This window comes from Ranitomeya variabilis, chromosome 6, assembly GCF_051348905.1.
Source record: "Ranitomeya variabilis isolate aRanVar5 chromosome 6, aRanVar5.hap1, whole genome shotgun sequence".
NCBI classification, from domain to species: Eukaryota; Metazoa; Chordata; class Amphibia; order Anura; family Dendrobatidae; genus Ranitomeya; species Ranitomeya variabilis.
In genome coordinates, this window is record NC_135237.1 from 133,667,326 (window position 1) to 133,683,631 (window position 16,306).

Sequence of the window (16,306 nt, forward strand, 5' to 3'; positions counted from 1 at the left end):
TTACTTCACTCCCCCTATACAGAATAAGGCTGAGGCGAGTGTTCCTGTGTATGGAGCAATCGGCAGAGACAGATATCTATGTCGTATGAGGCACCTACACAAAAAAATTGCAATATGATTCCTGATTTTTTCCAATCAGGAGAGTAAAAATTTTAAAATTGTGACATAAAAAAACACCATAAGAGGAAAAACCTCCACTATTCTAGACAAAAAAACACCGGTAGACAGGCAGAGATGCTTACCTGTCCAAGGCCTCCTAACAATTGCACTAACCAAGGTACAGCGGACCCAAGTTAAGATGGCAGATACCCAGGTGCAATAATACCGATAAAGCAGCCGCCCTACAATCAGAAATTGACCACTTGGTGCACCTGTGCAAATAGTCTGTATGTGGCGTGTTCACACAGGAATGCAAAGTATATGGCTCAAAGCCTATTAATGATGCCATATAACGGGCTCACCATAATGCATCCTGTGTGAACAGAGGCCACAGTGTACAGAGCCATCTAGGGCCCAGCCGCACCCCGGAAAAATATACAGTGCACCAAAAACATAACAATGTATGCAAGGTATTGGTCGATATTATGGCCACAATATTTAAGCTGCCAACCCACGCCAAGGGTCCTTACATATTGGCAGTCCTAATCTAAAAAAACACCATAAGAGGAAAGACCTCCACTATTCTAGACAAAAAAACACCAGTACACAGGCAGATCAGATGCTTACCTGTCCAAGGCCTCCAAACAATTGCACTAACCAAGGTGCAGCGGACCCAAGTTAAGATGGCAGACACAAAAAATTGCAATATGATTCCTGATTTTTTCCAATCAGGAGAGTGAAAATGTTAAAATTGTGACGTAGCCAATGTTATCGTGTTCTTGCCCTTCCTGAACTAAAGGCATCAATGGCTGTATCAGTTAGGCTACTTTCACACTTCCGTCGGGCCGACGGACGTTGTGAAATAACTGCACGACATGGGCAGCGGATGCAGTTTTCCGACGTATCCGCTGCCCATTCTGCAGTCCGGGGAGCAGGGGGCAGAGTTTCGTCCGCGCATGCGGTCGAATATGGCGGACGCGACGCACAAAATAAGTTACATCAGGGGTGTCAAACTGCATTCCTCAAGGGCTGCAAACAGGTCATGTTTTCAGGATTTCCTTGTATTGCACAGGTGATCATTTAATCACCTGCACAGAATGATTCCAGCACCTTGTGCAATGAGAAGGAAATCTTGAAAACATGCATGGTTTGAGGCCCTCGAGGAATGCAGTTTGACACCCCTGAGTTACATAGAACTTTTTTTGTGCTGACGGTCCGCCAAAACACGACGCATCCGTCGCACGAGGGACGTGACGTGTGGCAATCCGTTGCTAATACAAGTGTATGGGGAAAAACCGCAACCTGCGAGCACATTTGCAGGATCCGTTCTTTTCCCAAAACGACAGATTGCGACTGAGCTCTAAAGACGGAAGTTATAGAGAATGTGCAGAGGCATCAGCCAGGAAGTCATGACCAGGGTCCCACCTGCACCCTCTTATCCCTGGAAGGACCATATTCTGGGGAGGGGAAACATACTGAGGTTTACCAGCAGTGGAGGAGGACAACCCCTTTCATTTCTAGCAGTGTGGTATAACCTAGGCGGATGCAGCACAGGTGACCACCGTTCAGCAGCACAGCGCCCAGGACTGTCTGACACATGCCAGGAGAGCAGCCGGCTCTGCACCAATCACCGACCTCGTCTCATCCAGCAACCCGAATTACAGAAACACGCCAGGATTGGTCAGACTCGCTGCGCCCGCCGATTGGTTATTAGTGGTGATGTGGGCGGGGTATTCTTAGCCAGGGAAGTGTATTGCACAGCTGCCGTGTATTGCCTAACAGCTTCCGGTGTGGTCGGTAGTCAGCCGGTAAGCCGGGCATATTACCGCCGCGCTGTCTCCTGGGTACGCGGCTATAGCGGGTGACACATGTCGGTCCTTCACCTGCTCGTGGAGTAACGTGTGCTGAGACCGCCCAGGTGACTCCCCGTAGTAGAGAAGCCTTCCGGTCCTGAATGTGGTGCGGAGCTCGCTCAGCAGAGGGGGAGACCCCCGGACTGTGCTAGGTGACGGGGCTATGTCTGCTGCAGAGGCTGGAGCGGCGGTAGCGGCGGACAGGTGTGCGACATCGGGCTGGAAGAGAAGTGACGGATCTCCTGCCCGGGAAGGAGGAAGTGTGCTGCCCGCCGACGGCTCTGCTGTCACGGTGAGAGCTGTCCCGACATACCCGCGACACATTGTCACAGTACACGGTATCTGTGTGGCATCAGCGCCTGCAAACTTGTGTACAAGGTCCCAGAGCCCGGCTGCTCCTCTGTGGGGAGTGGGTGACCAGGAGTTCAGTGATTGGGGTCCCTCATCCTCCCTCCATAGAACAGCGACTGGGTCCCCCCATCCTCCCTCCCTAGAGATCAGTGTCTGGGGTCCCCCCATCCTCCCTCCCTAGAGATCAGTGTCTGGGGTCCCCCCCATCCTCCCTCCCTACAGATCAGTGTCTGGGGTCCCCCCCCATCCTCCCTCCCTAGAGATCAGTGTCTGGGGTCCCCCCCATCCTCCCTCCCTAGAGATCAGTGTCTGGGGTCCCCCCCATCCTCCCTCCCTAGAGATCAGTGTCTGGGGTCCCCCCCATCCTCCCTCCCTAGAGATCAGTGTCTGGGGTCCCCCCCATCCTCCCTCCCTAGAGATCAGTGTCTGGGGTCCCCCCCATCCTCCCTCCCTAGAGATCAGTGTCTGGGGTCCCCCCCATCCTCCCTCCCTAGAGATCAGTGTCTGGGGTCCCCCCCATCCTCCCTCCCTAGAGATCAGTGTCTGGGGTCCCCCCCATCCTCCCTCCCTAGAGATCAGTGCCTGGGGTCCCCCCCCCTCATCCTCCCTCCCTAGAACAGCGCCTGGGGTCCCCCCCCCCTCATCCTCCCTCCCTAGAACAGCGACTGGGTTCCCCCCCCCCCTCATCCTCCCTCCCTAGAACAGCGACTGGGGTCCCTCGTCCTCACTCCCTAGAGATCAGCGACCGGGTCCCCCCGTCCTCACTCCCTAGAGATCAGTGTCTGGGGTCCCCCCCATCCTCCCTCCCTAGAGATCAGTGTCTGGGGTCCCCCCCATCCTCCCTCCCTAGAGATCAGTGTCTGGGGTCCCCCCCATCCTCCCTCCCTAGAGATCAGTGCCTGGGGTCCCCCCCCCTCATCCTCCCTCCCTAGAACAGCGCCTGGGGTCCCCCCCCCTCATCCTCCCTCCCTAGAACAGCGACTGGGTTCCCCCCCCCCCTCATCCTCCCTCCCTAGAACAGCGACTGGGGTCCCTCGTCCTCACTCCCTAGAGATCAGCGACCGGGTCCCCCCGTCCTCACTCCCTAGAGATCAGCGACCGGGTCCCCCCCATCCTTCATCCCTAGAGAACAGCTGCCAAGGTCCCCACATCACCCTGCTCTAGAGATTAGTGGCCGTTGATGGCGTTTTTTCCAAAATCCTTATCGCAGCCAGCCAATGTTCTGGTGAAAACACCCAGGGCTCGGATGCCATCAGTGTGCTGTGTTTTTTTTCCCACTGACACATTCACAGGAATTGGAGAGTTTTGTCTGCAAGACAGACCAGAGTAGAAATAAGAGCAAGCATCATAATGTGGCCTCTATTTTGTCCCATAATGAAAGGGCCTACATAAGTACCACTTCAATAATGTTACGTATGAAACCATATATCTTCTTAAACTTGGTAAAATAGACAAGACAAAAATTAGTAATAAAGACAAGCAGGTGCCTCGTGGGGGACCATACAGCAAGCAGCCTTTAAAAAAATACCCAAAACATATATTTGGATTCTTTGATCTTAAGCGTTTTTTGCTAAAGAAAAATTAGAGCTTCAGCAGGCAGCATACGGATTACATATAGGAATACCTATCTGCATACTGCAAAACCATCTGCTTTCATATGAAGGCACATAAGAAAAGAGGGTTTATATACACCTCTTAAGGTAAGCCAGGTGGCCACTATTAGGTTTGTATGCAGGTAACTAAATTCACACAAATGATCAAGTATGAAACATGTTACCTATAGAGGCATGGGCTGGTGAATACCCGGTGAGTTGCATCGGGGTCTGGCTGTGCTTCCCTCGGCCCCAACGCGCGTTTCATGTATACTTCATCTCACACACTGAGAAAGTAGGCTATTGTGGGGAGGTGGTATTAGGAAGTCCTCACTGGAGGCGAGTAACGGCTCCCCACAATAGCTTACTTTCTCAGTGTGTGAGCTGTAAGGACACAGCTCTGATCTCTTGGACTTACCCCCTGCATGAATAGCGCTGGTAGATTGGATCACAGATGACTCAAACCTTTTAGATGTAGTCCCTGTGGGGGAATGAGCAAGGCAGCTGAGTTTAGCTGTCATGTTACAAACGCCTCTCCTCCCCTCCATACCACTGTCAGCTCTGCTGTACTGCTCCTCCCCCACACTGTCTGTAGATGAGTCAGTAATCACACTTGTGGGCTGTGCTAAAGACCACTTGTAATCATTCTGCAGTGGGAGTACAAGCATCTACTGCCCTGTGAGATAATGACGTTCTACTCTTGCTGCAGAGGGATTACAAGATGCTGTGAGCAGAACAGACATAATTGTAATTCACTTTTGGAAAGGCAGTGTAGGGGGATGGGCAGCACATCAGATCTTACAGTGCTAGGACATGAGCAGAGCTGATAGAAGAGTTTGTAATGTGACACAACTAAACTCTGCTGCATTTTCTAACCATGCAGGAGGAAAGACCAGGAGTTCGGAGCTGTATCCTTACATCTCACCCTCTGAGAAACCTCAGCTATGGTGGGGTTATGTTCTTTTTCTGCTGTTACTGCCTGCTTACGATTCTTACGATTGGTCAGCATCATATAGGAAGAAGTGCGTGCCACCAGTGAAAACTATTAACACCACACTTGGACTTGGTTACTGAAAGTTAACTCATTTCGTGCCAAATACTTTGATAATATCTTTGTAATGGAGAGGCGAAGTAAAAAAACAAACAAACAACAAAATGTTTTATTTGCTTTGCAGCTAGTATTACATTATCATCATGCAGCATAAATTTGGTGAAAGATCCTCTCTAATGAATCTGTCCCATTAATATATGTATATATATATTTTTTTTAACAGCACATAGAACCCCTCCCCTGTTACATAGCTGAGTGTCACATCTGACATCCGGCATGAAAAAAAATTCTGTTTGTACTAGAACAGTGTGTGCTTATGAAGTGATTGTCTTCCTAGTCACTTGTAATAGAGCACTAATTCTTGTATTTGGTCATATGAAGCTAATCCTATAAAGACTGCTACTTGTCATATAGAAGGGGCTCTATAAGCCGGAGTGCAGAAATGCCTTTGTTCTGAGAAACCCAGGCCATCCGACTGTTGTTTAAGAGGTTGTTGATTTACAGTATATTACAGGCATGTATTAGTATTTCCCCTATAAATGGGTCTCAATGAAAAACTGGTTTCTAAACCCCCACATCCACCACCTTATAGTTCTCTTCCTGATCTACAAAGGTGTCCTTAGAAGCTGCAATACATGTCATTATGTGGAAAATTAAGTTTGATGCCCTCTTTATCTGCATGGTCTGAGAATCATGGACGGGGGGGGGGGGTGTCTGAGAATCATGGACGGGGGGGGGTGTGTCTGAGAATCATGGACGGGGGGGGGTGTCTGAGAATCATGGACGGGGGGGGGGTGTCTGAGAATCATGGACGGGGGGGGGGGGGGGTGTCTGAGAATCATGGACGGGGGGGGGTGTCTGAGAATCATGGACGGGGGGGGTGTCTGAGAATCATGGACGGGGGGGGGGTGTCTGAGAATCATGGACGGGGGGGGGGGTGTCTGAGAATCATGGACGGGGGGGGGGGGGTGTCTGAGAATCATGGACGGGGGGGGGGGGTGTCTGAGAATCATGGATGGGGGGGGGGGGTGTCTGAGAATCATGGACGGGGGGGGGGTGTCTGAGAATCATGGACGGGGGGGGGGGTGTCTGAGAATCATGGACGGGGGGGGGTCTGAGAATCATGGATGGAGGGGGGGGGTCTGAGTCTCCCAACCCAAATTCAACAGCCTCATAGACAAATCTGAGGCTGGCAAGTTCTGGTCAGGAGATCTGCGGGGAGTCTGTCCATCATGGCTCCTACTTGGTCCACCACACATGGACACATGTGCAGGGACCATGTCAGGCAAGCAATAAGTGGTCACGCTTTTCAGCAATGCTTAATAAAGCGCTGGCTTCTGGGGTTCAGATCCATGTGTCACCAAACAAATTGTCCAGGTTTTTTTTCCAGGACGTCCCTCCTGACAGCACCACCAGGAGGTTGTCCTTCTTATCCTTGATAGGGACAGGAAACACAGAAGAGGTTAAATAGCCCCTCCCCACCTCCACCCCTCAGTGTTTTTCCTGTCCCTATCAGGGACAGACGCAGAGGAGCGATGGCACGGCTTACCGTGCTGAAGATCCACGTAACCGGTCGAGCAGGGCTCCCGGAGCAGTCTCATCCCTCTCCCGAGGGCTCTGAGCAGGCGGTGCAGGGCGCCGCATAATTGCGCTGATACCGCTGGAGGTCCCTCAGCGCCGGTCGAGCTGTGCTCCCGACTTCGGTGCATCCCTCTTCAGAGGGCTCTGCACCTTTTTGCTGCACCCGGATACCGGCGGTGATTCTCCCAACCCACGCCGGAGAGCGCGCTGGGTTGGGCCTGCGGGGGGCGTGCCGCGTCATCAGAGCGCGCCGCGTCGTCAGGGGTGCCGCGTCATCGGGACGCCGCGTCATCAGAGCGCGCCGCGTCTCTGGCGTGCCGCGTCACCGAGGCGACGCACTGGCGTGTGTGCCGCGTCTCTGGGGCGCGCCGCTGCAGCGACGCTGTAACCACCAATGGGAACTTCCGGTGGCGTTCCCGGGCAGCTCGGGGGACGCCGGAAGCAGGCGTCAGGCTGTATTATAACAGCTGAAGAAAAGAATCCCCGCCCAGCAGCAGTGGGCGTCAGAGACCCGCAGTAATCACCGGCAGCTGAGCTCGGAAGGAGGACGAATCAGATGTTTTGAAGACAGGTGAGAGCCCTATTTAATCAGAAACATCTGACTGCACACTGTTCCTAGAGAAATGGAGAGTGCAGATCGTCAGGAAACCCTGTCCTCAGAGCTCGCCCCCGATCATGTAAGTTATACAAAGGGGGTCTGTATCACATATCATAACACAAGCTATAGGGCCTCTCTATGTCTATTGCAGGATAAGGGGATGTCCAACCGCCCAGCATCAGGCCAAAAGCGCAGGACAAAATGCCCTCTATGCTCCAGCAGGCTACCAGAGGGGCATAGCAAGAAAGTATGTGATAAATGCATGGCGGGACTTCTTAAAGGAGAACAGACTTCCCTCCTGGATAGTATTAAAACTATGATCAGGGAAGAAGTACAGTCCACAGTATCAGCGCTGTTGCCAGTCGATTCTCCCCGCCCTAAGAGACCTAGGTGGGAGCAGGATCTTAGGCTACGTTCACATTTGCGGTCCTCGCCGCAGCGTCGGGCGCCGCAGCGGCGCCGCATGCGTCATGCGCCCCTATATTTAACATGGGGGCGCATGGACATGCGGCGCACTTGCGTTTTGCGCCGCATGCGTCGCTGCGGCACCCGCGTCGGGGCGCAGAGGACGCAGCAAGTTGCATTTTTGCTGCGTCCAAATTCAATGAAAAAAACGACGCATGCGGCGCAAAACGCAGCGTTGTGCATGCGGCGCAAAACGCAGCGTTGTGCATGCGTTTTGCTGCGTTTTTATTTGCGTTGTGCGTTGCGGCGCCGACGCTGCGGCGCACAACGCAAATGTGAACGTAGCCTTAGTTCAGAAGAAGGGGAGCTTTCAGCCTACTCCGTATCCGATTCCATGGAGGGAGAACGCTCTTCAAATATCCTCACAGAGGAAAAGAAGAGATATCTATTTTCTTCTGAACACACTGAGACACTACTACAGGCCGTCAGAGATACCATGAGAGTAGAGGAGGCCACAGAACCCCTTACAGTCCAAGACGAAATGTTTGGGGGGCTCAGAGCTCGTAGAAGCAGAGTGTTTCCCGTAAATCGTCATATTCAAGAAATGATCTTAGAAGAATGGGGCGATGTAGGGAAAAAACTGATAGTCCCAAGAGATTTCAAATATCGCCTGCCCTTTGATCCAGAGGAGACCAAAATCTGGGAATCTGTTCCTAAAGTGGATATACCCGTAGCCAAGGTCTCAAAAAAGACCGCCATCCCTTTTGAGGATTCCTCGGGTCTCAAGGATCCTATGGACAAAAGATCTGAAGATCTCCTCAAAAAGGCCTGGGAGGCCTCGGCTGCTGTCATGAAAACCAATATTGCGGCCACCTCAGTTGCCAGATCAATGTCCCTGTGGGTAGAGAAACTTGAGACCCAGATTAATAATAAAACGCCTAGAGACGAGATTCTAAAATCTTTACCACTCCTAAAGATGGCAACAGACTTTATGGCCGATGCCTCGGCAGAGTCAGTGCGGTTTGCTGCAAGGAACAATGCTTTATCCAATGCAGCGAGAAGAGCTCTGTGGCTCAGATCATGGTCCGGCGATACACAGTCAAAGAACAAACTGTGTTCAATACCCTTTTCTGGCCTTCACGTTTTTGGTCCAGTACTGGACGAGTTGCTTGAAAAAGCAGCGGATAAGAAAAAGGGTTTCCCAGAAGAAAAACCAAAAAACACGCCGCCCTTTCGTAGGTCTCGTTTCCATCCCAGACAGGACTATAGAGGAAAAGGGAAAGGTGGAAGATGGAGCTACCCGAAAGGTGGTAGAGGCAGAGGTACCTTTCAAGACCAAAAATCAAGATCTAATAAACAATGACGCCAATCTAGTGGGGGGAAGGCTTCAGTACTTCCTACAAGGTTGGCAAAACATCTCTCAGAACCCATGGATCCTAAGTTTGATAGAACGAGGATACAAAATAGAGTTCAGCCAAACACCTCCCAAAAGATTTTGCCTAACTCAGACCCAGTCTTTATCGACTCAGCAAAGACTTCTGAAGGATATTCAGGAACTTATCCAGATAAAAGCCATCATTCCGGTACCCCATGCCCAAAGGTTCAGAGGACACTACTCGAGTCTATTCTCCATAAAAAAACCAAACGGAGAATTCCGTACGATTATAAACCTAAAACCTCTGAATCGGTCAGTTACTTACAAACGATTCAAAATGGAATCTCTCAAATCTGCAATACCTCTAATCCGGGAAGGTTCAGTAATGAGCACATTAGACCTAAAAAGTGCCTATTATCAGGTTCCCATCTCCGCCTCACACCAACAGTATCTCAGATTCGCCATAAAAGACCAGGGCCAAATCCTGCACTATCAGTTCACATGTCTACCTTTCGGCATCTCGTCTGCTCCCAGAGTATTCACCAAACTCATGGCAGAAGTGATGGCGTTCTTGAGAGAGAAAGGGATACTTACCGTCCCTTATCTAGACGACATCCTGCTCATAGCGGACTCTCCACAACAGATGGAAGAGAACTTATCAACAACTATTTCACTCCTGGAAAAGCTAGGATGGCTAATAAATTTCAAAAAGTCAAGCCTCAAACCCGAAACAAGGAAATCATTTCTTGGGGTAATCCTAGACTCAGTTCAGGAACATACGTACCTCCCACTTCACAAGCAGGAGTCATTCAAAAAAGAAATCCAAAAATTACAAAAGCAAAAGCAAACATCCATAAGGAAAGCCATGCGAGTATTGGGCTTAATGACCTCTTGTATTTCCAGCGTCCAGTGGAGCCAGTATCACTCAAGACCCCTGCAGCAAGAGATCCTCTCGCTTTGGGACGGCAGGGACGTAACCCTGGACAACAAAATACGATTATCCCTGGATACAAAAGGTTCACTGTCATGGTGGACCATAACAGGAAATCTCGGGAAAGGAAGACCCTGGAGAACATCTCCGTCGGTAAATATCACTACAGATGCAAGTCACAGCGGCTGGGGAGCACACATAGAAGGGAATTACTCCCAGGGGACTTGGCCCGTATCAGTACAAACCAGGTCTTCAAATTACAGAGAACTAAGGGCAGTCTGGGAGGCCTTAAACGCATTCCAGGGAAGGTTAAAAGACCAACATATCCGTGTCTTTTCAGACAACTCGACTACAGTAGCCTTTCTACTTCACCAGGGAGGTCCAAAGCATCGTCACTTACAGGACCTATCGAACACAATATTCTCTTGGGCAGAGCAGACCGTCAGATCAATAACGGCGATACACCTGAAAGGAACCAAAAACCAGGTAGCCGACTTCCTAAGCAGGCAGAGACTATGTCCTACAGAATGGTCCTTAAACGACCAGATCTTCCTCCAGATAACCCAACGGTGGGGCTTCCCGGAAGTAGATCTATTTGCCTCAGGGAAGAACGCAAAGACAAAAAGATTTTTCTCACTAAACCCAGGAGACAGACCATCGGGAATAGATGCGCTAGCTCAGAACTGGGACATGAAGTTGGCTTATGCTTTTCCTCCATTGGCCCTAATACCGAGAGTATTGAGGAAGATTCAGGAGAGCCAGACATCAGTTATCTTGATAGCCCCATACTGGCCCAAAAGGAGCTGGTTTCCTCTTCTAAAGAGCATGTCCTGGGAGGATCCAATCCATCTACCAGCGGTACCAGACCTTCTGTCTCAAGGGCCCCTAGTCCATCAAAACCCGGGCCTTCTACAGTTAGCGGCATGGATCCTGAAAAAGAGATCCTAAGATCAAAAGGCCTCTCAGAACCAGTCATTGCTACTATTCAAAACAGTAGGAAACCGGTAACTGCCGCAATATACAGGAAGATATGGAAAAAGTTTTGTTCTCAGAGTACAGTTCCTGTATCGGTCTCTCATGGTCCAGATATTCCAAAAATCTTAGACTTCCTCCAGTCAGGTTTCGATAAGGGACTAAGGCCTAGTACACTGAAGGTACAGATCTCGGCCCTCAGTTCCTTCTATGACTTCCAACTAGCCTCCCATCCTTGGATAGTGAGGTTCGTCAAGGCCATTCAGAGACTTAGGCCTACAATTCGCAGTTCAGTGCCTCCCTGGGACCTAAACTTAGTGCTAAATGAACTTTGTAAAGCACCTTATGAGCCATTAGGTCAGGCAGACCTGAAAGCCGTAACACTTAAAGCCCTTTTTCTAGTGGCAATAACGTCAGCACGTCGCGTTGGTGAGATCCAATCTTTCTCTATTAAACATCCATACTTAAAAGTCCAGGATGACTGTATCATCCTTAAACTAAATCCCGGGTTCCTTCCTAAAGTGGTTACAGACTTCCACAGAAGTCAAGAGATTGTTCTACCTACATTCTGCCAGAACTTCAGTAATGACAAAGAGCGATTTCTCCACGCTCTAGATGTAAAAAGAACAATTCTACACTACTTGGAGATTACAGATAGCTGGAGAATTGACTCTAACCTCTTCATCCAGATGACCGGGAAAAACAAGGGGAAAAAAGCATCCAAAGCTACTCTAGCAAGATGGATTAAATCTACCATCACGGCAGCCTATATCTCGGCAGGAAGAACTCCTCCAGAAAGTCTCAAGGCACATTCGTTGAGAGCAATCTCAGCCTCATGGGCACAAAGCGCTGGGGCTTCTATGGACCAAATATGCAGAGCTGCAACATGGTCGAGGTCAAATACCTTTTGTAGACATTATAAGTTAGATGTAACTGTGAATCAACAGACTACATTTGGGAGGAAAGTCCTCCAGGCTGTAATCCCGCCCTAAAAAATAAAGGAGTTATTTGGTATTTCTCCTGGTGGTGCTGTCAGGAGGGACGTCCTGGAAAGTAGGAATTAGTCCTACCGGTAAGTATGTTTCCAGGAGTCCATCATGACAGCACCCCTTATATACCCTCCCTTGAGTTCCCCTCTGATATGTGATGTAAACATGGGAAGAAGGGAATTTCAATAAAATAGAGTTGCATCCATCCTGGTGTGGTACTTGGAAAATCACTGAGGGGTGGAGGTGGGGAGGGGCTATTTAACCTCTTCTGTGTTTCCTGTCCCTATCAAGGATAAGAAGGACAACCTCCTGGTGGTGCTGTCATGATGGACTCCTGGAAACATACTTACCGGTAGGACTAATTCCTACTTTTTTTTTTTTTAAAGCAGGAGTTTGGGCCATTACTATGACTTTGTTTCCATTCACACTTCATGAAAGTCAGCCGATTCTACTGATTTTGGTGAGACCAGACTATGATCTGACATAGATTTGCTGCGAGGTATGACTATCTGCAGCTTTATCCTTCTTTTTTTTTTTCTTAAAGCTATAGAGTTGACATCAATCAAGTGAAGAGTATAGTAATGCTCTCCTGCATGCCAGTACTTACTTTCCCTGTTGGATTCCCAAATATGTGGGTGGCAAACACACCGTACTTCAGCCAAAATGGGTGACGCTGACCTTGGCCGTGTCTGATGTCAGTGCTGGCTCTTGGAGCCGGTGTGGTGAATAAATAATCACATTGATCTGCTGCCTCCTATAAATCATGTGCGAGTGCTCTGCATACAATGAGATTCCGGCTTTCTTCAGTATCACCTGCCTTTCAGTGGCACAGTGGTTGTGCATTTTCCCGACAGTTCGTCCTGCCCAAATGTTATTTCTGAGTGAACCCCCGATCCGGTCCTTGCTGGCCAAAATCTGTGTACTATTGTACGACGCTTTCTGTGATGACTTCTGAGATTGTGGTGGTTGCTCGTCATTACCTATTGTCGGAGTGCAAGGATCATATTCTGTTAATAATCCTCAAAGCGTCATGTAAGCAGACGTAGTCGTGGCTTTCCTTTCCTTGTTGCGGAGTCACTTCCCCTTTGCCAGTACAAAGAGGCGACTCTTTTGGAGCGTAATGGTATTGTGCATGTGATGTGGAGGGTCAGCTCACCGGAGGGAGGCTTTGATGTTTTCTTGTCTTGTAATTTTGTGCTTTTAGCCTGTTTGTAGCTATTTATTTTTAGAAAAAGAAAAAAATGTATGTGTATATATATATATATATATATATATATATATATATATATATATATATATATATATATATATATATATATATATATATATATTATTATATTTATATATATTATATTTATATATTTATTTTATACTAGATGGTGGCCCGATTCTAATTCATCGGGTATTCTAGAATATGTATGTCCACGTAGTATATTGCCCAGTGACGTAGTATACAGCACAGAGCCACGTAGTATATTGCCCAGCCATGTATGACACAGGTTAAAAAAATAAAAAATAAACATATACTCACCTTCCGCAGGCGCGTTGTAGCTCTGTCGCCTGTGTGGGGTGCAGGCGGCAGCTTCCGGTCCCAGGGTGTGATGACGTCGCGGTCACGTGATGACGACGCGGTCACATGACCGTGACGTCACGGCAGGTCCTTGTCGCGCAGGACCTGTGATGACGTTGCGGTCACGTGACCGTGACGTCACGACAGGTCCTTTCCGCGCAGGACTTGTGATGATGCATTCCTTTCATTAACTGCTCAAACAGATCTGAGTAGTGAGGTCTCGGTAGCATAACTTTTCCTTTTTGGCAGCATTGAGAAAACTGATTGTCAGATGGTTTTTCATCAATGAAATTCAGAGAGTCGCATTTAGAGCAAACTGCATTCATATTCCCACAGTAGTGTTCATGAATTGTACTTTCATTCTGTTACGTAATGTGCAAGTTGATGAATATTGTCCTGGTCGTGCCTTAGTTGGTAGAGCATTCGTTTTTTATGAATTTGGCGATCATGTTGTTCCTGTCGTACAACAGTTTGTTGTGGTGTCTCCTGTTGGCGACGGTGTCTGTGAGATTCCACATCCTGGGCTTGTCTGGCGGCAGTTTGTTGTGGTGTCTCCTGTTCCCGATGTTGTCGTTTTCTTGCTGCTGCTGCTTTTCTGTCATCCTCATTGGCGTATTTTCTTTTACGACCCATTCTAAGATAGAAACACAGGGAGATGCCGCCCATAAAGGGAGACGCAGGCACACACCCTACACAATGGCGGCACTTGACAGCAGTGGACAATGATGATTCCAGAATTCGCGGCAGACTGTGCCCGTCGCTGATTGGTCGAGGCTAGCCGGCCTCTACCAAATCAGCAAGGCGGGATTTCCGAGACAGACAGACAATTAGACCCTTAGACAACACAATGGCGGTACTTGACAGCAGTGGAGGACAATGCCCGTCGCTGATTGGTCGAGGCCGCCTGGGCCTCGACCAGAGACGCGGGATTTCCAGGACAGACGGACAATTAAACCTTTAGACAATTATATATATATAGATATATAGATATATAGATATATAGATATATAGATATCTAGATATATAGATATCTAGATATCTAGATGGTGGCCCGATTCTAACGCATCGGGTATTCTAGAATATGTACAGTCATGGCCAAAAGTATTCACACCCCTGCAATTCTGTCAGATAATACTCAGTTTCTTCCTGAAAATGATTGCAAACACAAATTCTTTGGTATTATTATCTTTATTTAATTTGTCTTAAATGAAAAAACACAAAAGAGAATGAAGCAAAAAGAAAAACATTGATCATTTCACACACAACTCCAAAAATGGGCCAGACAAAAGTATTGGCACCCTCAGCCTCATACTTGGTTGCACAACCTTTAGCCAAAATAACTGCGACCAACCGCTTCCGGTAACCATCAATGAGTTTCCTACAATGCTCTGCTGGAATTTTAGACCATTCTTCTTTGGCAAACTGCTCCAGGTCCCTGGTATTTGAAGGGTGCCTTCTCCAAACTGCCATTTTTTGTTCTCTCCACAGATGTTCTATGGGATTCAGGTCTAATGTGGCCAGCAATGAGTCCAGAAGTCTCCAGTGCTGTCTCTCAAACCATTTTCTAGTGCTTTTTGAAGTGTGTTTTGGGTCATTGTCCTGCTGGAAGACCCATGACCTCTGAGGGAGACACAGCTTTCTCACACTGAGCCCTACATTATGCTGCAAAATTTGTTGGTAGTCTTCAGACTTCATAATGCCATGCACACAGTCAAGCAGTCCAGTGCCAGAGGCAGCAAAGCAACCCCAAAACATCAGGGAACCTCCGCCATGTTTGACTGTAGGGACTGTGTTCTTTTCTTTGAATGCCTCTTTTTTTTCTCCTGTAAACTCCATGTTAATGCCTTTGCCCAAAAAGCTCTACTTTTGTCCCATCTGACCAGAGAACATTCTTCCAAAACGTTTAAGGCTTTTTCAGGTAAGTTTTGGCAAACTCCAGCCTGGCTTTTTTATGTCTCGGAGTAAGAAGTGGGGTCTTCCTGGGTCTCCTACCATACAGTCCTTTTCATTCAGACGCCGACGGATAGTACAGGTTGACACTGTTGTACCCTCGGACTGCAGGGCAGCTTGAACTTGTATGGATGTTAGTCGAGGTTCTTTATCCAACATCCGCACAATCTTGCGTTGAAATCTCTTGTCAATTTTTTTTTTTTCCGTCCACATCTAGGGAGGTTAGCCACAGTGCCATGGGCTTTAAACTTCTTGATGACACTGTTCCTGTGTCTACCGTGCGCATTCAGGTCTTTGGAGATAAACTTGTAGCCTTGAGATTGCTCATGCTTCCTCACAAGTTGGTTTCTCAAGTCCTCAGACAGTTCTTTGGTCTTCTTTCTTTTCTCCATGCTCAATATGGTACACAGGACACAGGACAGAGGTGGAGTCAACTTTAATCCATGTCAACTGGCTGCAAGTGTGATTTAGTTATTGCCAACACCTGTTAGGTGCCACAGGTAAGTTACAGGTGCTGTTAATTACACAAATTAGAGAAGCATCACATGATTTTTCAAACAGTGCCAATACTTTTGTCCACCCCCTTTTTTATGTTTGGTGTGGAATTATATCCAATTTGGCTTTAGGACAATTCTTTTTGTGTTTTTTCATTTAAGACAAATTAAATGAAGATAATACCAAAGAATTTGTTTGCAATCATTTTCAGGAAGAAACTGAGTATTATCTGACAGAATTGCAGGGGTGTGAATACTTTTGGCCATGACTGTATGTCCACGTAGTATATTGCCCAGCCACGTAGTATATTGCCCAGTTACATTGTATATTGCCCAGAGTAAGGTGCTGCCATTTTCTTCCGGACTGTGCGCGTCGCTGATTGGTTGTGACAATGGTCGTGGGCGTTTTGACACGACCAATTAGCGACTTGGATTCCATGACAGACAGAGGCCGCGACCAATGAATATCTGTGACAGACAGACAGTGCGCAGCCC

General features: G+C 48.3%; 1 protein-coding gene across 4 annotated transcripts in view; it reads left to right on the forward strand.

Moving 5' to 3' along the window:
* ATP2C1 (ATPase secretory pathway Ca2+ transporting 1) overlaps nt 1-16,306 on the forward strand; it is a 291,818-nt gene that overhangs the window by 124,011 nt on the left and 151,501 nt on the right. The window contains exon 1 of one of the 4 annotated variants that reach the window (XM_077269019.1): nt 1,812-2,244. The exons of 1 other annotated variant lie outside the window; for it this stretch is intronic. In XM_077269019.1, coding sequence (XP_077125134.1) covers nt 2,116-2,244 — 129 coding nt within the window. In that variant the 5' untranslated portion in view covers nt 1,812-2,115. Of the gene's footprint in view, nt 1-1,811; nt 2,245-16,306 lie in introns of those variants that run through there. 2 more of the 4 variants (XM_077269022.1, XM_077269021.1) reach the window with 2 other exon arrangements.